Source organism: Anser brachyrhynchus (genome assembly GCF_964034855.1).
Source record: "Anser brachyrhynchus genome assembly, chromosome: 1".
Lineage (NCBI taxonomy): Eukaryota > Metazoa > Chordata > Aves > Anseriformes > Anatidae > Anser > Anser brachyrhynchus.
The window spans coordinates 97,043,852-97,066,601 of record NC_137694.1 but is presented as its reverse complement, the minus strand read 5'-3'; the positions used below and the strand labels follow the sequence as shown (position 1 = coordinate 97,066,601).

Here is a 22,750-nt window from a genome sequence, read left to right as displayed (position 1 = left end):
AAGGAGCCCACCTGCCTGATATGGATGTGCCTCCCAGCAGCACCAGCAATTAGCACATACAGTAGAGGACCCAGGCAGGCAGGCAGGCTGCACCCCTCCTAATTGACTGAAGGAAGAACACTTGAACTTGCTCCAAAAGGAAGCAAAAGCTTCAGCCTCCCTGCACTCACTGACTTGCAGAGCTTGCCCAAACGTGCATGTAGGCATCAGCTTGCAGACAGGCAATTTAGAGGAAGCAGAGTTAGGCTAACACAAGTCAGTTGGAGATATTGACCCTTCTGGCAGTTTTGAGGCACACCTTGAGTTCAGCTTAAACATGCCTTTCTTCCCTTCTCCACTCTCTGGGGAAACTGGCTCTTCACTTCCCTTTGCAGTCAGTATTTTCTTCAGTATGACTCATTCCAGCTACAAGTCCATTGTATCCTTCAGCACTGTCTATCCAGGCCCTGCGCACCACACCACAGAGAATCCTGTGGAAGACAAATCAGAGCACCTACACCCCTTCCATATAGGCAATTCCTGGGGAGAAGCAGACATACTATCAAAGCATCTCATTTCTGGTTTTAACCACACAAAGAATTTACCAAAACGTTCTTTATTGTTCCAGTGTCACACAGGTTGCAATAGTCCAGTTTAGCTTAGGGCAAAGCTGTAGACCAATACAAAAACCAAGATTCCCTAGAAAACAGCCACCCTCCCTCAGGTGATGATGGCACTGGGATAGACTAGTGCCATGAAGAGCTCTGCTGGCAAAGCACAGCTAGCACACACACACAAGAAAGAAATCAAGAGCAATTCCTGAGCAAACAGATGGAGCAGGCTGCCTGACAGCCTTCACTAGTGTTACATTCATCACAGCAGTGAGTTCAGGTGCTTTGCAGTGAGTTATCGGGGAAGAATAAGTGTCTGCAAAATGAAATAGAGGTTTTAGCTTAAAAGTTTCCCTATATTCATGGCATAGGGCAAAGTCGGCTTAGCAAGGAATGCAAACAGTGCCACAAAATGACAACTGCAGGTGCAAAGGAGGAAGTGCTAGAGGCGTGATAGTGCTTCAACATTTATTTTCCCCAAAGACACATAAAAGAATTAAAACAGTTCTAAAAACCACAATGTTTTATAATACTTCACAATACATAAATACTAACTGCGCTTCCTGCTTAGACTAAACAGCAGGGAAGTCTTTTATTCGGGCCTTTATGTCAGAAAGTGCATAAAGCTGTTTAAATTATTCAGGTACAGAACAAGTGACAGGAGAAATGTATGGCAGAGTCATTCCAGTTTAGTCCAAGACTGGGAAATTCTCCTGAGTGGGATGTTCTGCTGTTGGTTGGAAGCCACGTTCAGCAGATAATGCTCACACTGAGTGCAGATGTCTGCAGTCAGCCAGTCTGCCATGGTCCTCGAGTAACAGCACAGAGGCCGTGCTAGGCAACGGGGCTCCAAAATAACAGGCACGCTGGAGCAGGAAAGGGGAAAAAAACAACAGGAAAACTGACCTGGGTATCTGTTAGAGGGTACAGAGCTTTTCTACCCTTCCCCCAGGCCTGATCCAACGTTAAGTGATTATACACGAGTTCAATGGGGCAGTCAACACCCTCCTGGGGAAGCTACTAAGCACCAGAGCAGCTTCATTTACTGACACCTCTCTGTTGACTAACACAGCATTTCAGCTAAAGGGCTAACGGATATCTGTGGTTGATCCAAGGTTATGACTGAATCCTTACAGCATGTGCTGTAGGATGTTTCTTTGACATCTGGAAGGATGGCAGTAATGCCATCACTCAGACCTCTTCTGCAGCACCTGCAAAGGACTGCCAGTGATAATGTCAGTAGTGAATACTGCCTCGAGTTTTGGTCACTGAGGTGCAATCATTTGAACCAGAAACCACTGTGGCTATTTTGGTTACATTAAAGAACAGTTTCAGAGGGAAAAGATACCTGTTCACCCAGTAGAATATATACAAACATATTTGGAAAGAAGAGAACAGAAGGTATGTTTCCAGTCCTAGATATTACCCTTACACTCACAGGGTCTGCCTTTTCCACTCAGACCTGTCAGAAGCTTGCTTTGCAATAATTCCCTTTCCAGGGACAAAAAGGAAAGGGTATCTGTATGTGTATGGGAGGACTCAGGAAACCATTTGTTGCATTACCCTTCAGTCAGTTATACCTGAGACCATTCGCATATTTGTAGTTCTAGGGATAGAGGCTACTGCTGAGTTGTAGTAACATGCCCACAGCTGTTATGGATATAGAATGTAATGGAGTCTGGAAATTCTCATATAAATGAAGCTATCAGGAGTAATTTTGTCTTAGCTAACATGGACACCCCTGAATCAGTTGGCAACCTGACAGCTAAAAAGTAAAATGGATTTCACAGCACCTACACATCCTCCCATTTGGTCATCTACAACCCACAATGCTTTCAGAGAACTGTAGGTCCATTTAGACCAGTAGCTAGATGAATCATCCAGCATAACATTCAGCTGACCAGCACAGGACTACATCGAGCAGTTGCTGTCATGTTTGTTGATTTGCATATACAAGTAACAGGTACCACCTTTCAAGGTGAAACCATATCTGTCCCAGCTTACCTACAACTCTCCCAGTGCTCTACTTCATGCAGCAGCTCTGAGTTCTTCCTCTCTTGAGTAGCTGGGTCTTCCTCTCTGGAGAGTCTCACAAGTTTTAAGAAGTGGAGTGGGAGATGAACACACATTCTGAAGGGCATGGACATCTACAATCACAGCACAAGTCACCCGAGTTCTCAAGGAAATCCTCCTTCTTAGCAAGAAAATTTGCATGGCATGTAGTTGATTTATTACTGCACTTACAAGATAAACATTAATGCAGTGAACTCCCTGACCCTTGTATAAATAGAGCACAGAGTAATCCCAACCACTTTACACAGGATCAAAGAAAGAGGAGCCAGAGCTGTTTCAGCTGAATAGTCTGTCTTTCCTGGCTGCTTTTGTACCTTGTATTATGGCCTCTTTCCTTTTCTTAGAAAAAAAGCTAGAGGGTAGATTTGAGTTATCAGTGAGGTGAAGGAAAGTTTCCTATGACTAGGTGAGGTGCAGAAAAAAACAGAAAAAGATTTGCTGTTGTAAAGACTAGACTTGCCTTGATGCAGCAGTCACAGCAGATGACACTAGGAGAAAAAAATTCCCAACGTTATCATTTGAGTAAAGCTCAGCAGATACCAATGCTGTAGCTAAGGGTGACTTTCCCAAAGAAGCCTTAACATGTGATTGTGGCACAACCACTTGATGGCAAAGCGAACAAGTCTAGAACTCCCCGTTCAGTTTTCCAGCCCTCCTATTTATGGCAGTTTTAGTCAGCTGAAGCGCATCAGCATTCATAGCTTGAAGGCTTTATCTGCAAGTACCCACTGCTTTTCACCAAGCACCAACACCAGTTACTAAACTCCCAGAGGTTTACTTGTAACCAATTCAGTGCTTTGCTGCTGCTTCAAATAGATTTAAGTAAGCCTGAAATTATTCTCTCCCATGAGAAAAACTAACAAATAAGTGGATACTAGTAGGTCCAACTTCTTTCCCAGTCACAAGATCTAGAGTCTGCTTTTCCAGTCCTAAACAGAAGATTCTGCTGAAAAGCCTCTCCCAGAACCTCTCAAGCCCTTGACTGAAGTAAAATGCAACCTACAGAGCAAAATGAAGGGAGTAATTGCTGAGAAGAATCAAGTCTACTGATAGCACAGTAAATTCGGTTATTGCTAGCTTGATACTACAAGTTAGTATTGATACCACTTCAGAGGCAAGTTTTTCCATCTCCTCTGCAGCTGTAGACACTTCAGCCGGGCTTGTGTAGTAAGGCAAAACTGCAAGGCTAGGGAACCCATTCCCATCCAAGTGCTACAACTGTTTGAATACTGAGTATTGCAGTACTGTTCTTTCACTCTTCTCCCTCCTCATTCAGCCCTTTTGTACCAGCTCACCTGCTGCAGAGGTAACAGCTGTAAGGCCACTTAAGAAACATCTGCTTACTGCAGCTGAAACAGATCTGTGGAATGGAAAGTTATTTGTGAATGCCAACTGGAAATATCTTCCTACCAGCAGCATCCACTGCCTGCCAAGGAGCAAGCACATAAACTAACCTTCTAAAGGCTTTAGATCCACATACAATAATAGAGATCCAATGAAGGATAGCAGAAAGACAGGAATTAAAGGCTAAAAAGGCCAAAAAAAGCCTTATTTGTAAGCCTGTGTTTTTATGATGCAGAGGTTTAGGGCAGCTGCCAGACAACAGGAGTTTAAAAAAAGGCTCTTGAACAAACAATAGCTGTATTGTGCAAGAGTGTAACAGTAGCTAGTTAAGAGAGGGAAGAAGAGAGACATTCTTTGAGGTAGACTGCAGCAATCCCAAAGAGATTAAGTCAGGGCAACTTTGAATCCAATCCTGAAGCAAAAAAAAAAAATGAGTCATAAGGAAGCTGATGAGTCGCTTGAACTTTATAAAAAAGAACATTCATACACAGCTGGCAGTCAGAAGTGATATTATCTTGAGAAACAGAGCTTGAGAAAGCTAAAAAAACTTCAGCAGCAAGAACACAAAGGGGGTAAGAGAGCCATTTTAGCATAGGCAGAGAGAGGCAAGTTAAAGCAGGGTCGGTGAGTAAGGTGAGGAGAAAACGGATCCAGGAGCACGAGATAAAGAGGGTGGGGAAGTATCAGAGCTGTACTAGCAGAACTGTCTGCTAAATAAAGTGAGGGCAAGAAGCTGATCCCCAAAACAAGCAGCATGAACGTCTTCACATCTGCGTCGCAAAGGGCTTGCGCTGAAGACATCTGCTCTAGAGGGGCTTGGTGGAACAAGCCCTCTAGAGCAGACTGGATGAATAAACAAATGCCCAGCCATCGGTCCTGTGCTGCAGGTTGCTCCCTGCCCCCTCATCTCCCCAGCCTTTGCATCCACTGCTCAGCAAGGTGGTTCACATCAGCACAACTCAGCTGTGGGAGTTAACAGCCTTTGCTTCACCATATACCAAATCCCAGTCAATATCCTTGTGATTTTAGAGCTGGCCAACAGGAACAGTTCTGCCAGCATGGAAGTAACAGTCAGGAAGTATTAGCAACGGCTGGGTTATTTCCTAGGCAACTTACACAGCATATGTTTGATTAGAAGTCATCACAGCACAAGTATTAAAAGATTTTGTGAAGCCATGGGCCAAACTCAGAACAGCTGCATGAACAGGATAAACTGAGGCAGAAAGCACCTCAGCAGTTCAGCACTGAGGGACGTGCAGCCCGCCAGCTTTTGCAAAGGCACAGACAGCACAACAACAAGGAGAAGAAACTTACCTTTCCTCTTGAAGAGACACCATCACTGCCTCCTTGGCCTTCCCCTTCCAGCACTCTTGTTGCATATCTGGTTCCAATCAGTTCAGCAATGGTTGGTGACGGCCACGTACTAGGAAGGTGACAGTCCTATCCAAAGACAGGAGGTCAAGCATCAGAGAAAGCTGAAGGCACACATATTTGGGGAAGTCATCCTCAAAATTGGGTCCCAGGAGGCTCAGCAGCATTTGTCCCCAAAACTCAGTTCTGCTAGCAATAGGCAGTAGGCGTTGACTGACAATACTAGTCACTACTAGAACACTACAGGGAGCCCTGCTGTAGTTTTTGAGCTTATAGACAAGAACGCAAGCAGCTTCCTGAAGCAGGTCCTTCGGTCCCCATAACAGTTAATCCCATCTCCAGAGCCAGTCTCTTGGGACTTCTCACCTGTGACACAGAGCACAGCAGAGGTGGCACCCTGGCCCCTCCTCACCTAGGCACAGCGTCCCTTTCCTCAGTGTGACACTCTTGCCTTATCTTGCCCAAGAGAGCCATCAGCCCGCACAAATGAGGGCTACGGTTTGGTTGTCAACCAGGAAAGAAAAGTGCTTTTATCCGTCAGCACAGAACAGGGCTAAGCCATGATTAAGAAGGTGGCACAGAAGAGCACAAACCCAGCATTACTCCCACATTTAGAGCCTGGTCACTTCATTACTACATACATTTAGAAGTCACTGATGCTTTGCTATCTACATGTTGTCAGCCACTTGGTTCCTCTTAATGCAGCTGAAAGGATGCTCGTGAGTGTATTAAAGTCTAGACAGAGGGGAGATGGAGAATGCACGACTGTCCCACTGCCAGCCACAGGCTGCTTGAGGAAGCCTGCACAGATACTTCCAAGTAATGAAGTTGCATTTTTGTCTTATAAGAGGAAGAATGCTTTCATATCATTCAAACTGAACAATAAGAAAACCCCACAAGGACACTACAGCATACATCCTTGTTTTTACACCATCTCCAAGGAAACAATAAATATCCCAATTTCTAATCTGAAGTTTAGCATGCTATGTGGCTTAAATAAAACCAATATAACGTGATCACTGCATGCACAAGGTTCAAGGTGCCTTCTGGAGTCATCACCAGATGTATCAGAACAGCTTGCCAGCTGATATGCCCCACTTACAAGTTCCTTGCTTTGAAGGCCACTCTCTAAGGATTTGGATCTTGCTCTGTAAGGAGGCAGCTGCTGTTGGCCAGCGTTCAGGGAACAGTCAGATTTGATGTCTGCTAGCATGGGTGCACTCACGGGAGGACATGCAGTGAGACCTGAGCAGGAAGAGAGAGTTTTGGATTATGGAAGAAAGGACTGGCAGCTTATAAATATTCTCCCCAAAAGGTGACTGCTCAAGAGCACTACCCCTCCTTTCTGAAAGCAGCAAGGCCTACTTTCCCCCACTCTCAACCTCCATCAGCCCTGATAACAAAAAGCAGAGGTTACAGTAATTACGGTTGTCAGTAGGGAGTGACGAGTCTTCATTAGTTAGCACCGTTTAGTTTAATAAAATCACATGGTGCACTTTCTTCTTGAACATCCAAAATGTTCATTTAGCTTTTACTGTGATTTCTACTTACACGCCTTCGGGGACATGCTATCATTGTTCTGAAGCTGCAGGAGCCATGCAAGCTTCAGAAAACCATTCCTCTGCAGTTGACTAAGTGCACCTCCCTAAACTCATTACTTGGTGTTGGAGCTTCTCCTGTCAAGTGTCTTTAGGTGCGCAGAGATGTGTAGCACAGTGAGCCCCAACCTAAGGCTTTGGCAGCCCAGCAGGCACTGACTCTGGCTGTACTTTATCACCTCCCAGTCTGGATTTGCAGCAAAAAGGGCACTGACCTGTGCTCTTGCAGGACACTACTGATGACTTGGCTGCGGCAAGGTGGGTGCTGGAAGACAGCTTGGGAGTAGGTTCCTGTAAATCAGAGGACAAGGTATTCTTAAACTGTATACAAGAGAGACCAAGCCCACTTGCTCAGAAGCACTGCTGCTAAACAGAACCCAGGACCCAGAACTGACTAGAAATAGTCCAAGGCTTAGTCAGAAGTGGAGGGGAGAAAAAAATGCGGTACATTTAGAAACTTTGTGTTCCAAGAGGCAATTACAAGTTAATTCCCCCCAGCAAGGAAGCTCTGGTCAAGCTGGTGAAATTTCAGATTCATCTGTTATCTCCCTCACTTAGTTCAGTGCAGATTTTAGTTTCATCTAGGCAGGAGCCAACTAACTTCACTAGATTCTTCCTTTACAGCTTTCAGAGTACCTTGCCATTTTCTTGGCTCTGGCTCACATATAGCAACACTGGAGAACAGTTCAAGAAATTACACCCCAGTAACCGAGTTCAAACCCAATGCTGTATCTGGAGAGCATTGTTTCTAGCTTCTCTAGAGAAACAGGAACACAATTTGATCATATTGCAGTCTCCATAAAAAAGGTCCTTCCAGCTTACAGTAATACACCAACCACGTGTTCCTCAAACACTGAACATTCCTACAAGTAGCACAGACTTGTGCAAATATAGCTACATTTTTCTGCTTTTATTAATTCATATCCGTTTTCCTCAGTTAAGCAATTGTATTCCAGGCTAATGTTTACAGAAAGACTGCTGTTTGTTTGCCAGAGCATCTGTGCTGGACACGATGTGTTAGGGCTCAAGTTCTGTTCCACAGGATTTCCGACTACGCTCAGACTGAATTCCAGAAGCAAGCAGTGAAGCTTTTCATAAGCAGTCTGTGGAGTTAAGGAACACAAGGACCACATATCCCAGTTTATGGAAGAATGGTACTGCCTTAGTTGCTCCACAGGCCCAAGAGTGGGAATTCACCAGTAAAGTTGCTTCCTGAAAATAAATCACATGAAGTGCAAATATTTCTAGCATCAGTCGCCTCACTGTGAGGTAAAGTGGGAGAAGTTTTGGCCCATATTGGCCAAACTCCTATGCATATCAAGATTTCTGCAAGCCCTAGTTTTAGAGACCAGATCAGAAGTTAGTTTTTATAGGCTGCAGTCATGCCACAATAAAGTGTTTAAATATCACATGAGCTTCTGTAGAGGCAAGGACTTCAGTGAACCTAATACTGTCATGTTTATTCACTTTAGATGGACAAGATTACTCACACTAAGATTTAAACCTCATGTTCTAGGATGTGTGTGTGTACAGATCCAAAGCCTAGACCAGATTATTTACACCTCTCCAGTCCCTTCATTTAAACCCTTACCTGAACTTCTGGTTCCAGCTGCTGTGCTATAGCGTTGACAGTTTTAAACTCTGTACTGGCATCTTGAAATGTTAAGAAACAATCACTTGGAGGTCTCAAGGCGATTTTAGGCATCACAGGCATTTCTGAGGGTTGTGAGAGGGGAAGAAAAATACACACAAGATATTGTGCTGTGGCAAGAAAATAACAAATCTTATACCCACGTACCAGAATTTGATATTTGGTTTGACTTTGTTCTGTTAGATAGTCTTTAGTTTCAGGTGATGGTTGAAATCCTGTTCTCTAACTTAGCTGACAAATTTGAACCCCCTAAAAAAGGGTAAGTTGAAACATTTTCAAGTCTTAATACGCCACAAACAGATTTTCTGGAAAATTCTTATGCCATATCACCTTTATCAACATAAATTTTGCATTCCCACCTCCCTTGCATTATATGCTATGGGGAAAAAAAAAAGTGGGCTTTCATTTCAAAGGCCGTCCATTATTTTTAGTCAACCGTGACTTCACTTGCATGCTTGATGGGTCGCTTTGCAGCAGGTACCTTTGGGCCTGGCCCCGCTTTCCCTTGCTGTGGATGGCTGAAGCATCTGTGGCCGTTTTATTTCTGCCAGGAGCTGTTCGTGCCACCTGGACTCCTGTGGCACGCACTCTTTCAGCTTCCTCTGCAGCACCTGCAGGTAGAGCATATCACCAGGAAGAAACAGTAGAAAGGTTGAGACCAGTGGTGGCAACCAGATCTCCAGCAATGGCACTGTTTTACAACTGCCTCTCACTAGAGAGGGCGCTAGGCCCTGTACGCTTCTGCTTTCCATGCCTCATTTCTAGTTTTTTGAAGCACGTGAGAAGCTTTAGATAATGTGTTTGCTGTAGAATACTTTTAGCAACTCTCAGATTAGAGACAAGGCTTGATCAAGGAATATGGAATATTTTCGGGACCACAAAATGTTCCAGATGGAAGAAACAGCAACAGGAACAAAGAGACTGATCATCTTTCTCCTCTGAAGATTTGTCACCTACCGTAGTCCTAACATGGTAGGTTGGCAGAGGGTCTGCCGAAAATTTAAGCATGGTTCATACGTGCCTCTCCCAAACCCAAACCAGTAGCTAAGACATTAACTCCATATTCCTAGAAAACATCCTGTCAGCTCCGAAGTCATCTTGTTTTGCTCTCATTAGATTTAGATGCAGCACCAGGTCACCTACAGGTTTTAGGTGAGGCTTGGGAGCAGCTACATCATCACTGGGGGTTCTGCGTTTTTGCTCGATGATCACCTGAAAGAAGAGAAATTATGCTTAAGCAGTAAGGTTTTCTCTACTCCTCGTACATCTTTCTAGTCAGTGGCACAGTGAATAACTCAAGTCAGGATTTGAGAATGGGGAATGTGGGGAAGGCATAAAAATGGCACAGGGAAATACAGAATGATGTGGTGCTTGCTGCAGAGGGAAGCACCGCAGAAAAGAAGTCAAGCTGTACATGCACGCCTCTAGCTGCCTAGTTCACTTATTGATACTTGAAGGCTATGCTATTTACTCTCCCCGTGTACAACTGGAGAACACGTGGCAGTGCAGGTAGAACAACACAACAGCTTCCCACACTAGCTGGGCTTTCATTCATTTGAAAATTAGACCACTGTTTGCTACAGAAGCTTAAAGTAGCTTTGCAGATGGGGAAATCCTCGCTTAAGAGCTTTCACAAACAAAGGCCTAAGTAGTAAGTACTCCATGCTTTCTTCTAGCATTCGGGACTTCAGATTGAAGCTTGTTCTTCTCATCAACCCCGGGAAGAAAAAGAAATCAAAAGCCAGTTCATCCTGCCACCTGGAGCTATCGTTTTGTACTGCACAGTGCAATGATTCTGTCGTGCATTGCAATAAAACACAAGTAGCTGTGATGTATTTTCTCCCTTCTGTTACTATCCATTTATTTATTGAACAAATTATCAGTCTCCAAACAAATGCCAGAGCCTTTTCTGAAGGCTGGAGCCACAGCCAAGAGAAGTGAGAATTTCTTTAAGGGTGCGTGGTTTAGCTGCAGCTGTTAACCCTCTGCACTCAAGGAGCACCATCAAGGGGAGGAAAAAAAGCTGATGTCTAGCATGGTAAGCAAACTTTACACTTTTTAAAATATTGCTCTTTATTACAAGTAGAGTTGTCTCATCTTCTGCCAAGATGTCTGTTTGCAAAGCACGCCAATGCCACAAAGCCTTATGCCAATGTTTTAGATCTGCTCATCACTCCCAGCTCAAGCTGCAGCAAGTGAACAGCATCACAAACCTTCAGAGGCACTCAGTCATTTTTGTATCCGGGCATCTTCAGCACCATCAACATTGCTGGAAGCCCCTACCTCTTGAGTCAGCATCACAGCCCCTGGAAGCAGTTTGGATTTCTTTTTTTTTTTTTAACCCTGCCTAAATTCCTGCAGTAGCCTGTTTACACTGCCTACAGGCCTCTGCCTGAGGCTGAGCAGAGCACTCACTCAAAAGTGATTTTATACTTTCATGCATCCCGCAGCAGCTGAAAAGGCAAGAAAAACTAGTCAGAAATGCCAGACAGTACAGCTCAAGGAGCCTGTAAAGACATAAATGTCTGAGGAAGAAAGCATAAGCAGGCAAGGGTCTGTTTCATGGAGCTGCTGCCCTGAAGGGAGAACAAGTTTACCATCCAGCTTCATAAAAGTCTGGCTAGTCCTGAAATAAAATGGTACTGGGAATAAAGTGTTTGGATGGATAAATGTGGTGATCAAATATTGAGCTGAGAGGAAGCTCCAGACAGTTCTGGACTAGGAGTACCTTTGAGAAAGACTTTAAAACAAGGTTTGGGGAAGAGGTCTCAGCAAGTATTGTTTAGAAACCAAGCAGTTAGAGCAGGTGGTTGCAAAACTGTCCACCGACTGCAGTCGGTCAGTCACTCACCTTCCGAAGGTTGTACCTCTTGTGCTGAATGTCGTCCAGAAGTAACTCATAGGGGGAGAGGGCACGCTCTTTGAGCGGGGCAGGGCGCTGTGGTCGTTCGGTGGCCTTGTGCAGCCTCACACCACCCTGCAGCTCACAGATGACACTGGGCCACAGGGGTGCCTAGGAGAACCCAGCGAGGGACAAGTCAACAGCAGGCAGAAACACACGGAGCAGCACTCTCACCCTCCCTGTAACAGGGCACACTTAGCAGCTGAGGTCTTGCAGAAACATAGAAACGTGTCCTTAACACCTCCTTCAACCCACTTGCAGGGCACAGTACCAAGATGGAGAATTGCTTCTCTTTATAGAAGTCACTTTACAATAAGTGAGCTGGCTCCCCAGCTCATTCCTGAATTTTGTCATCAACTTTATGAACGTACTTCAGCAAAACAGTTTGTTACTAGATAGGTAGACCCATTTTCTTGAATAAGTACTTCTTGGAAGTACTGCAGGTGCCAGAGGGTTTTTTTTTTTTGTTTTTTCATCCTTTTCTTCTCCATTTTATTACCTCCTAGGAAATACTGAGAATGAAATCCCAAACCTTACCATTAAAATTCTCTGAATTTTCAGAAGCCAAGGATTGAAGAGCCCACAGACCAAAGAGGAAGACAAAGGGAAAGAGATCTCACACTTCAACCTTTGCAGCAGCTTATGTTAGCTTTTTCAGCCTGGAGACACAATCTGATTACACTGACATCTGCTCATCCTCTTCCTGTATTAGTACCTCTTTCCACAGGATGCTCAGGCATGCAGGATAACCCAAAAAAAGTTAAGACAGGAAAAAAAACCATAATCCACTCAATAGCCTGTTTAGACAACATTGTAATGGAAGTGCTAAGTCAACAGCTTATCTGGATCCCAAAGGCAAATCGAGTAAGAACGAGTGATTGTATTATAAACACTGAAAGGGAAGCAAAACATTTTAGAAAATTGCCTCAGAACAAAACTTCTGACTTGATTTCCTCTCCCTCTTTCACTTACAGGATGAATCACCTTCTCTCAACTTATCCCTTCAGATATCTTGGTATAATATCTGAAATGTCTTATGCAAGCTCTGACTGATGGGCTGCCTTCAAGGAGAAGGATGCTTCGTTGGATTGTTTTAGCCAGGCTTTGGAACAGTTGTATCTCAACTCCAGACAAGCAGAACTGTCAGACAGTAGCCACACACTAGCCGTATCTCCCGGATTAACATAATTGTTTAGGAGAACACAAAAAAAATCTCTCAAAGTCCTGCTGAAAAAAAAGCTGGGCAAACTGATCAGCATTTGCTTCCTGTACAACACTAAACATATTTCATTCCTTTCATTCATGGGAAGACAGCTGTTCCTAAGAGGTCTCAGTGCCTGGATTTCAAGGTGAAGAGTGTCTTCTGACCCACACGGTAAGCTCTGCTGGGATGGTACAGCCCTGCACGATATCAGCTTGTGGCCTGTGTTTCAGAATGCCTGTTTCAGAGCAGACGGGATGGAAAAGGCTGGTCCACAGACAGCGTTAACTGCTTGGCACCGCTCAAGGCATCAGCTCCAATCTGTGGGATCCCAGCAAAGTTGGCACCCTGGTTATTTTAAACTCAAGAGTGTGTCAGAACGATGCAATCAACTGGTGCATAGGGACTTGGAAACTAGAGTCAGAGGATTTGCAACAGACATCCTGCTTTTGGAATTTATGTCTCCTGAAGGAGCAGAGGCCAAACACACTGGCCTTCAGGCCACACGGCAAAGCCCATGTATTTATTCATGTATTCCCTGCAGAAAAGAGCATCAACTGCTGTTGATGAGTTTGTGGTTTGAGATAGCTTGCCAGTTTATTTTAATAGATCACAAAATTGAGAATATGCCCAAACACACATTTCACAAACATTTTCATACGAATAGTTTGAGCACGCTTCAAAGCAAGTGCTATTTAGACAAAGGGAGCGAGTCCACAAGTCTCTCGGGGCTTGCCGTTTGTCTCCACAGACTCCAGACTACAGTGCATTTGTTTATGCCGGGCAGAGCTCCAGCCAGAAGAGCTATTTGTTTCTGATTGAGCCCTAACTATGTAGGGCTTGAAAAGAACAGAGTGAGTTGCTTCCTCTGCCCCAAACACACAGTCCAAGATCCCCAGAAGGACAGAATGGAAGGACAAGAAAGGACATGGACAGGAGGTAGGAGCTACATCTCCAGCCTCCCCCTCCTTTCTGCCTTTTTTTAGCTGCTGAAGCTCAAAAGGATGGTCAGAGCTATCAACTGCTTTCAGTCTCTCCAGCCCCGAATCAGCACAGACCCCACATGCTAAAAGTGATCTCGTTCACCTTACTTCTACCACCAACAGATCAGATTTCTGAGAGTTGTCAATCCCGCTACAGAAACAAGCAGACTGCTTTTGGCAGGTATCAATTCCTGCCAAGAGATGGAGTTTGGGTCTCATTTTCAGGAAGAAACAGCATGAGTAAGTACTTGTGGACACTTATTCCAAAGAGTGCCTCCAATTTCACTTTTAGAAGTGGTTTAAGCTGAACCACAAAGAGGCTCTTTGTGCAGAATAAGTGTCCGCATGAGGTAAACACATGAAATAATTTAACTTCAAGTTCACTCACAGCTTGTTTTGCAGACAAGTCTTTAACTACTTAGGCTCTTGAACAACCTAAGAAGTTTTGTTGGTGTTCAAGCTCTCTTCTTTGTTTTTTAAAGAGTCATTGGAAAACCTCACAGAAGCATGGGTGGACAAAAAAAAAAGCCCAACCTACCATAATGAAGAAATTAAATCCCTTACCCACTGTTTTTCCTTCTTCTGCAGGGGGGTTTCCAGCAAATCTTCAACATCCATTTTTCTCAGACTCTGAGGAGCAAGCACGTGGGGTCATTACATTGCGCTGTCCAGTGCTTTCCCATCTATCCAGTATAAATTATTAACATAGAAAAGCTTTGAAGCCCCAAACACCCAGACATTCAAAAACTACAATAAATTACTACTACAATGCAGAGACAGAAGCCATTCATGTCATCAAAATACACCTTCAGCTAGGTATTCCATTTCTAGTGCAACGGGAAGATTACTTTATAATTAGATCAATTTATGCAGGTAGAAATGATAGTAGCTAAGGGGTGATCACAAATATACCTCTTTGGAGGTATGGATGATGGAGAAAAGCTTCTGAAGTTCCATAAATTCAGTAAAAAGACTCCTACAGGTCATTTCATAATGGCTCTTAGCCTCAGAAGGCACGGACAAGCGCTCTTCACAGGCCTGAAAGAAATGGAGCCATTTAAAAGAGATCTTGAAATGAAAAAACATGGAAGGCTGGAAGAAAGCAAAATTCAGTTTTCTTGATGTATGCTTAAAAATCATCTTCCTCAATTCCTTTGTATCTTTTTTGTTTGTTCTATTGCAGATACAGAGGAGCAAAGAAGCAAGATGCCTCATCTTCTACAAACAATAATCTAAGTAGCTGTGTGTAATTTATCTATCTTGTTCTCCACAATGGTTGCTTTGAAATAAGTGCCTGGAAGGGAAAACTTCCAACACATACACACCACAACAAAACACAGCAGGTGCAGTCACTTATGTTCTTTTTCCCCCTTGCTCCCCTACCCTAATGGGACTGGGGCATGGAAAGTTTCTTGTACCCTTAAATTATGGTTGAGAGGAAGCTGTTAGTTTGAGTTGTGACATCCAAGTCCTCTTGCAGAGACCAAATATTATGGATATTGAAACAAGTCACTTGTCCACAGTCTTCTAGGTATTGAATGCAGCCTTTGGAGACTACGTACAGAAGGACTTTGTAGACAGAGCTGCAAGAGCCATGCTCAGTCTTCGTTCTTAATTCTTTTCCATAGGCATTTGAGTGCACCTAAAATGTTTTTGCCTTCCCTTTCTGATGGGAAAGCCACGTGTTCCCTCTATGTCCTCCCACAAGCTACTTTCCCCCAAAATGGTCTGTCATCTTGCTTAACAGCACTGTTAACCTTCAGCTCCTCCAAAGCTGCTGTATTTACTAAGCAGAAAAAAGGAAACCTTGATAACATCCTGCAGGGTGACCGCTGGCTTCATTGCCTCGTCATCCAGTTTCAACATGAGGCAGAGCAGCTTCTCCAGGGGATCACTCAGTTCTCGCTCCACTTGGCTGTCGATTCCCCAGTCCAGGGCTTCATAGATCACCACTCCCAAGTACTCCAGCAGCTGCAGACAGAGGCCAAGGAAGCAGTACAGCACCAAGTGTTGTGAATGATCTTCACAGCCCTCATTTCCCAGCCATGGGCGGGGGGGGGCTCTGCTGCCCCTCACAGCTGAGCACACCACTCAGGATGAGAAGGGCTCAAAGCAACTAGGTGCTTATCAAATAACCTGAAACACTCCCCAGATAGGCTATTTTAAGCTTTTAAATAATTTATCTAGCACCTCTAAACGCTCTGTTACCAAGACAAAAAGTCTGTAGGCTATCCCACAGTCGGCAGCATCTGTGCACATTGTTTCACAGACTGCTTTACTTGAGTTCACTCCTAACATTTTGTTTCATTTTCCAGATTGCAGGGGACAGTGACTCCCACAATGCTTAGGAAGTATAAACACATTGACAATTTTAGACACCGCCATCTCCCAGGCTGGCCTTCTACCACAGCAGGATTGTATCCGCACACATAGGAAGGCAAAGAGACAGGCTTACCTTGTCCTCTGACTGCTGAATGCTGCCAGCATCTGAAATGGAAACAAGAGAGAAGGTAAGGGGAAGATAACCGCATAGGCCGTAGTAAAGAGCTTTTAATAGCTCTGTTGAGAGAAAGAAATTAGAAGAGTTCTTGGTAGTAAGGAAACAAATCCTTCTCGGTAAGGTCAGTCCCACCCAGGGAAAACAGGCCTGCATTTTGAGACCGCTGCAGAGCAACACAAGATACTCTTTTTACTTACTGTGAGCATTAGCCCCAAGCTAACTGCTGCTGGTTACTTCCTTTTTTTTGCTGGTAGGTATCTAATCACATGGAAGGCCATGGATATTTATCTTCTTTCTTTACTACACACTCTTGCCCCCTCAGAGCAATGAACTCTGCAGTAGTGCAACTACATAAGACAAAGTTTGTTGCTGTTTGCTAGCTGCACATAGTGATAAAAAAGTCAGTTTTAGATTTGCTGTGAGAGTTAATACAAGGGAGCCATAGCTCAGAAGATAAACAGAGCAGGACATGAAACAACCTGAGGCTTTATTTTAAATAATAATTTCTTTCAACATAAGTTGTAATAAACTTTCATTCCAGCTATTCCCTTGAAATAAGTAACTCACTAAAGCATTATTAAAAAAAATAAAAAAAATCAGACTATACATCTGCATTACCACTCATCTATGGTCCTTTAAAATAAAACATAGGCAGCAGAATAGCCTGTGCAGTCAGAACACCCTGAAAAACATACAGAGCAGGAACAAAAAAAATCTTTTCTCCCACTTTGCTCCTAAGTTTCAGCCAGTTATAATAACAACCCCTAGCATCCTCAGCTGCTTGTGCTCTTACCAGACTTATGGTACACCCTGAAGGAAGCAGTGCCATCAGCATGGATAAAGATGCTCCCAGGGCCTTTTATGAACACGGAATGGAGCGATGGGTACAGCCCCTGCGCCAATTGCTTCATTTTGCAGCAGCACTGAAAGCAAATAGCCCAGGCTTGCTCCTCGCTTATGGGGTGCTCGAAGCACCTCAGAACCTCAGCTAGAGAGACCTTCGCAGCCTTCTGCTCACAGCACGGGGACTCCATTTGCGCCTTCACACCTCATATCCCAGGCTATGCCCCCAGCCTAGGAACTCAGCACCCCCATCCCCAGGACAGCAGATGCTGGGGCAGCTGCCTTTTATCAGCTCTGCCCCCAGCTTTGCTCTCCAACACGTTCTCTCCCCACAGGTGCCATCGTTAACGCCAGTTTTGCTCCACATTTTTTAAAGGGACGCCACTTTGATAGGAACAACGGGAAGCACATAGCAAAGGGGACTCCAAAAAGGAACAAAACCAGCGAGATCCGCGTTCGATTTAACTTTATTCCTTCAACGCGCTGCAGCAGCCGCTGGAGGGTGCCCGGCTCCCCTCAGCGGGTCCCGCCCCGCTCCGCCCTGACGGCGAGAAGATGGCGGCGGCCGAGGCGGCGTGGAACCGGCTGGACGTGCCGTGGCCGGCCGGCAGCCACACGGTGCTCCTGGCGGCCCGGCACCCCGCAGGTCCCCGGGGACGGGCGGGCGGCTTGGGGCGCGGGGGGGGGGGGCGGTCGGGTTGCGGCGGTTGTTGCGGTTGCTGAGTGCCTCCCGCCCGCAGTGAGGGGGCTGCCGGCGCTGCGGCGCCGCTGCGGGGCGGCCGTGCAGGGGCTGTGCGGGAGAGGCCCGGCCGTCGAGGGACGCGTCCTGCGGGGCCTGCTGTACGTGTACCGCCGCAGGCTGCTCCGGCACCGGCCGTACCTGGCCCTGCAGCAGGTGAGGAGGGGGCGCGGGGGGTCGGCGGCTTTCTGCGGCCCGGGGCCCGGTTGTCAGTCCCGGGAAGGCTCTGGGAGCAGAGCTGGGCGCTCGTCACATCGTGGGGATAAACAAAACAAAACAAAAGCCGTACACACGCAAAAAAAAACCCACAGATTTCTTCATCAGGTGCATTTTGCCCACCTTTGAGTCTCATCAGTTCAGTTCAGTGTGGGTTTCCAGGATCTCCGCTGTGCCATTTTTAGGTTGGAAATGAGGAGACATTTCTTCTCAGGAGGAGCAGTCAGGCACTGGGACGGGTTGCCCAGGGAGGTGGTGGAGTCACCGTCCCTGGGGGTGTTCTAGGAGAGGTTGGACGTGGTGCTTAGGGACATGGTTTAGTGGGTGATGTTGGTGGTAGGTTGATGGTTGGACCAGATGATCTTGGAGGTCTTTTCCAACCGTAGTGGCTCTAGGATCCTATGAATTTGCACTTTTCCAGCCTTTTATAACTAGTAGTTAACCCTCTTTTGCTTGTACCAAGGCCTGAAGTATGTGCAACTGTGTACCTTTGAGTATAAGATTCATACAGGGATTTGAATTTCAATTAATTATAACTGGGGGGGTGGGGGGGGAACAACCACAGGCCACTCTATCAGGTACTTCCTCTTTTAAGACAAAAACTGAACTCCTTACCAATTTTCCAGCTTTCCAGTAAAGGGAATGTCACTATCTTCAAATAACTACGTTGAAATGAAACTGCAATCGTTCTTACCTTCTTCGTTCATTATGCTTTTTTGTTTTTGAAAAACTAGTTAAATCCCAAAAGCCATTGTGTACTGCAGGAAAAACCAAGCAGCACCTATTAACAGTGTCCTGCTCTGGCTCTTGACTTAATCCCTTATTCACAGTAGTGATTATAGTGACAGTTCTTAGACCAAGGCACTCACATCTCATAACACCAGTTGAAGGAATTTTCTTTCCTCCAGGTGGAACAATGCTTGAAGCGCCTGTGGAAGATGAACTTGGTGGGCAGCATTGAAACCCTGGCAGAACTGATTCCCAAGTAAGCATCATGACGCTGTGTGTTATACTGCCTGTTGGCTGAGTCTTCAGAGCTAAACGAGAAGATGCTAGATCATAACCATCTCCTTGTCTTTGTGTTGCCACAGGAAAAATAAATCCCAGGCCCATGCAGAGTACTTAGTTCCCAGCCAGCCTATGCTGGAAACGGTGGCTGTGAAGGTACTGGGAGGCTGCAAGCTCATTCTGCGTCTACTGGACTGTTGCTGTAAAGCATTTCTGTATCCTTTTCTCACTATGTCAGCATTCCTACAGGTCACCAGCAGCAGTTCATGAGACCAAAATAAGGTCTGCTGTAGCACCTGTATTGCTGATGGACTCAGCAGTGCAATTCATGTATGCAACTTGAAGTTTCTTTGATAGCCAAACATCTCATTTTCATGTTATTAAGCGGGAACCTCAGGCTGTTGGCTGGCTGCTCTTCTCTCCTTGAGCAACCCAAAGTTTTGATACTCATCTCCCCAAATTACCTAGGATATTGCCTTGCGAGCCACCTCTAGCTGGTGTGCTCAGCAAGTTTCATTACAGGCTGTTTATTTTTTAACCTTAACTGGTGTAATCTTCAGCTTGTCCGTTAAACACCTCTGTTCACAAGAATACATACTTTTGAACACCGTGGCTTCGGGGTTGTTGAGCCGGCTATGGTTTGTGTAGTCAAGAGTCTTGTTTGTTGTCTGTCTGTTTGACATGCCTGTCAGGGAGAAGGGCTTGTAATTAAAGTCTTGCTGCTGAGTGAGCTTTATTCAGCTGGGAGGAGAGGGGAAAAAAAATCGTATGAATCAGAGATCCCTCCATCCTTTTGGACTTGATTCTAGCACCTGAAGAGTTGTGTAAGTGGAGAGAGACTTCTTGCATGCCGTTTCGGAAGGCTTTGTTCTTAGTTCATAGCAGCCTTTAATGCTGTGGTTTTACTAACACCGCATAACGCCAGCCTGCCGCAGACACTGGCATCTGATACTTTTTGCAGCAAGCAGTAAGTCTGCCTCATGCTGAAACAGAAGGGCTGTGATAAAGTTGTTCTACATCACTGCTGAATTTTTCAGGGAAATCCTCTTTGCTAGTCCTACATACACTCTGATTGTGAACGTGCCTGAAAGGTGGAAGGTGTGTCGGCAGGGGGAGCTCCGACGAATATTAAAGGAAAACGTGGTGGTGGAGTGTAAAAAGAAAAAGTGTAGTGAGGGGGAGTAGAGATAAAGGGCAGCTTGGGATCTTTTATGTGAGCTCTTCCTCTTGAGTTGAAGGACTTGTTCAGTGAGTGTAAGCACAAGGTCTTGCTAGAGGACACACATCTATCTTCTCTCTTCAGGATTCAGTACAGATGCATATTGCAGAGCCTTGTTTCCTTGTATGGTGTGCTGTCAACATCACTGCGTCTGGTGTCCGAGACCCAGCAGATGCCTTATATTAAGGGGTTTGCCTTCCCGTCTGATATCAGAAACTTCCTTGGAGTTGACCTTTCTTCTGAGGTGAAGAAGCAAAAGGCTAAAATGCTAACAGCAAAACGACCCACCAGCTGGATGAAGAAGCTTTTCCCAGCCGTGCCAAAGGCAGCATCAGAGGCTGGGAAAAAGAGAGGTTTTGTGACCTGTGCGAGTGCCATGAAAAACTCGAGCGTCCCTACGGATGTTGGAGAGCCAGTTCTGGTGACCAGAAAGAACAGAGGTAAGGTCTTGTGCCACGGTGCCACTGCTTTCTGACAGCTGAGACTGACTGCAACCTCTGCCCAACACAGCCAAGCACTTTGTACTCGAAATGCCCCCTCTGTGTAGTAAACTCCCCTCTCCTGACCTTGGAAGAGGAGGAGTGTTGAGCACAGGCGTGAGCCTGCTGAGATGGCAGAAGAGCTGAGAGCTCAGCAGGGCAAAGCGTTAGTGTCTGTGTGCAAAGATTTAAAACTCGTAACCTCATAACAGGAACTCTTCCCCTCTCTCTGTCTAGGGAAGCACCTGGGGTTTGACGTGAAGAGCTTACTTAGACCATCCAGACCTCCAACACAAGAGGTTTGTGTGCCACCATCTTACACATTCTTTATTTTAACTTTAAAGATCCTAACACTCTGGTGTAACTTATAAAAGGTAACTGTTCCTGTTATGCTTTGTTTCAGGATCGATACATTACATCAACACCTTTTAAAGAAATGCCAGAATCGCTTTCCCGCTATATGGCAAAATTGCAGCACACTGGGTCTCTCATACAGATGTTTCAAACAGCTGCATCTTTTGGGGAGCTGTCAGAGGCACTCAGAAAAGCTATTCTGTGGTGCAAAGGCAAAAAACTCAAACCAGCAGCTTATTTTCTGCGTAACAAATTGTTGAAAAGCAACCGGTTACACCATGTGGAGGCGCAAGGATGCAGGTATGTTACACGTGCAGGGGCATTCTGGATCTGGCACTACATTTTAATGTTGTGTTTTGCTGCAGTGCAGAGAAATGCAGTGGTCTAAACTGCTTTCTTGAGCTTAAGCAGGCTCACTACTTCAGGTCACTACACCCTCTGATATGAATATTCTGTTTGGTTTCATTTGTGAGAGGATTTGAAAGGTCAGCAGATGCACAAATACAGAATAAAGAGGGAGAATGAAAATGCAATTTCAACCACAGGCATGTAAATGGTAACTGCTAGATGATGTAAAGGGTGCCAGGCTTCTTCAAAAAGCCCTGGCTACTATTGTACAAGATGCTGTTGTATCTCATGGGTGTGACAAGTAAAATGGTAGAGAACGCCAATAACCGAATCTCTGAAAACACCAGAAGTAACTGTTAACAGCTGCTAAAAGTTCTGTTTTGTGCACCTTCCTTCCCTTAAGCCTGCGGAAGAAGCTGTGCTGTGTCAAAACCTCTCTCTGCAAATACCTGCTGTACGGCTCACGGAGCACGCGCTGGCCGAGGCAGTACCTGGGGGCACGGCTCTGGCAGAGGAAGATGAAATCGTCCAAGTGCTTGAAGAGAACTCGGACTGCACAGCAAAACCAGCCTGAGCTTTTTGGAGTCTGTGAGAACGGTGCGTTACTCACCGGGGGGCCTTCAGGGCAGGCTGGACCTTCCATCGCTTGTACAGCTGCTGACAAACTGAGCGCAGCAGGGACCCTGAAGCAGCTGCTGTTGAGAGGAAGCCCTGGCTCCGTGCAGGAAGAAGTCTCTGACAACACGGATATCGATTCTATTTTTGCTGCAATGGGTGTGTGATCCTGGACTGGGAGGATGAGGGCTTGCCTTTTTTCTATGTTAAACTCTCAGAATACCTAGTGTTTTGGTAACTCATACCCTAAATTCTGCTAAGAAAATAACTATTTTAGTATATTTTTATAAAATACCTTTTTTTTTTTTAATGGAACAGCATTCAAAACAGATGAGCAATCTTTATCCTTTCACCTAGACTTTTCAGGAACAGCAGCTTTGAATTACGTCTTATTTAAAGCCCTTTCTCTGTTGCTGGACCATCATCCGCAGGGCAGATAACTAGCAACCAAGGCAGAGGGCTGCAGCTGATCATTTGCTGCTGCCTAGGACCAAAGATCTGTCACTTTTCCAAGAAAGTGTCATTATACTTTTCCTTCTTTGCTGCCTCATACAGGCGACAGCCTTCACTTGCAGTAATTACCAGTTTTCAGTATTTGTTGTCCTTGTCCTGAAATGGGGAGTTACCTGAGTCCTGCTGCTCCAGAAATGGGGCAAAACACAGACAGGGCCTATAAGAGTAAACTTACCCATGAACTTGTCTCCCGCTGTCCTGAA

The 22,750-nt window shown here is 45.3% G+C and overlaps 2 protein-coding genes across 6 annotated transcripts; one reads left to right on the top strand and one right to left on the bottom strand.

The window, feature by feature from the left end:
• Positions 1 to 207: 207 nt before the first annotated feature.
• Positions 208 to 17,388, bottom strand: LOC308182091 (protein spire homolog 1-like). Of its 4 annotated transcripts, none has more exons than XR_013941667.1 (16): positions 17,007 to 17,388; positions 16,169 to 16,200; positions 15,520 to 15,684; positions 14,626 to 14,751; positions 14,278 to 14,343; positions 11,479 to 11,640; positions 9,771 to 9,839; positions 9,109 to 9,238; positions 8,568 to 8,692; positions 7,192 to 7,267; positions 6,481 to 6,623; positions 5,322 to 5,447; positions 3,959 to 4,023; positions 3,124 to 3,151; positions 2,595 to 2,784; positions 208 to 470 (listed from the first exon to the last, which is right to left on the bottom strand). XR_013941667.1 is itself a non-coding variant. In XM_080566146.1 (16 exons), exons 1-16 carry the CDS (start codon positions 17,245 to 17,247, stop codon positions 1,270 to 1,272), a joined length of 1,884 nt encoding a protein of 627 aa, XP_080422272.1. In that variant the 5' UTR covers positions 17,248 to 17,387; the 3' UTR covers positions 580 to 1,269. The 4 variants fall into 4 exon arrangements, 1 of the variants encoding a protein (XP_080422272.1); XM_080566146.1 differs by lacking the exon at positions 208 to 470 and adding an exon at positions 580 to 1,456 and having other exon boundaries at positions 2,595 to 2,737; positions 17,007 to 17,387; XR_013941668.1 differs by lacking the exon at positions 208 to 470 and adding an exon at positions 1,318 to 1,456 and having other exon boundaries at positions 17,007 to 17,387.
• Positions 16,191 to 22,734, top strand: RMP64 (ribonuclease MRP subunit p64). 2 transcript variants are annotated; one of them, XM_080566166.1, is made up of 9 exons: positions 16,191 to 16,223; positions 17,433 to 17,702; positions 18,920 to 18,996; positions 19,103 to 19,234; positions 19,580 to 19,657; positions 20,323 to 20,683; positions 20,960 to 21,016; positions 21,121 to 21,371; positions 21,823 to 22,734. In XM_080566166.1, the coding sequence occupies exons 1-9, from the start codon at positions 16,206 to 16,208 to the stop codon at positions 22,199 to 22,201; spliced, it is 1,623 nt and encodes a 540-aa protein (XP_080422292.1). In that variant the 5' UTR covers positions 16,191 to 16,205; the 3' UTR covers positions 22,202 to 22,734. The 2 variants fall into 2 exon arrangements, with proteins under 2 accessions (XP_080422292.1, XP_080422293.1); XM_080566167.1 differs by lacking the exon at positions 16,191 to 16,223 and adding an exon at positions 17,797 to 17,951 and having other exon boundaries at positions 17,492 to 17,702.
• Positions 22,735 to 22,750: the final 16 nt, after the last annotated feature.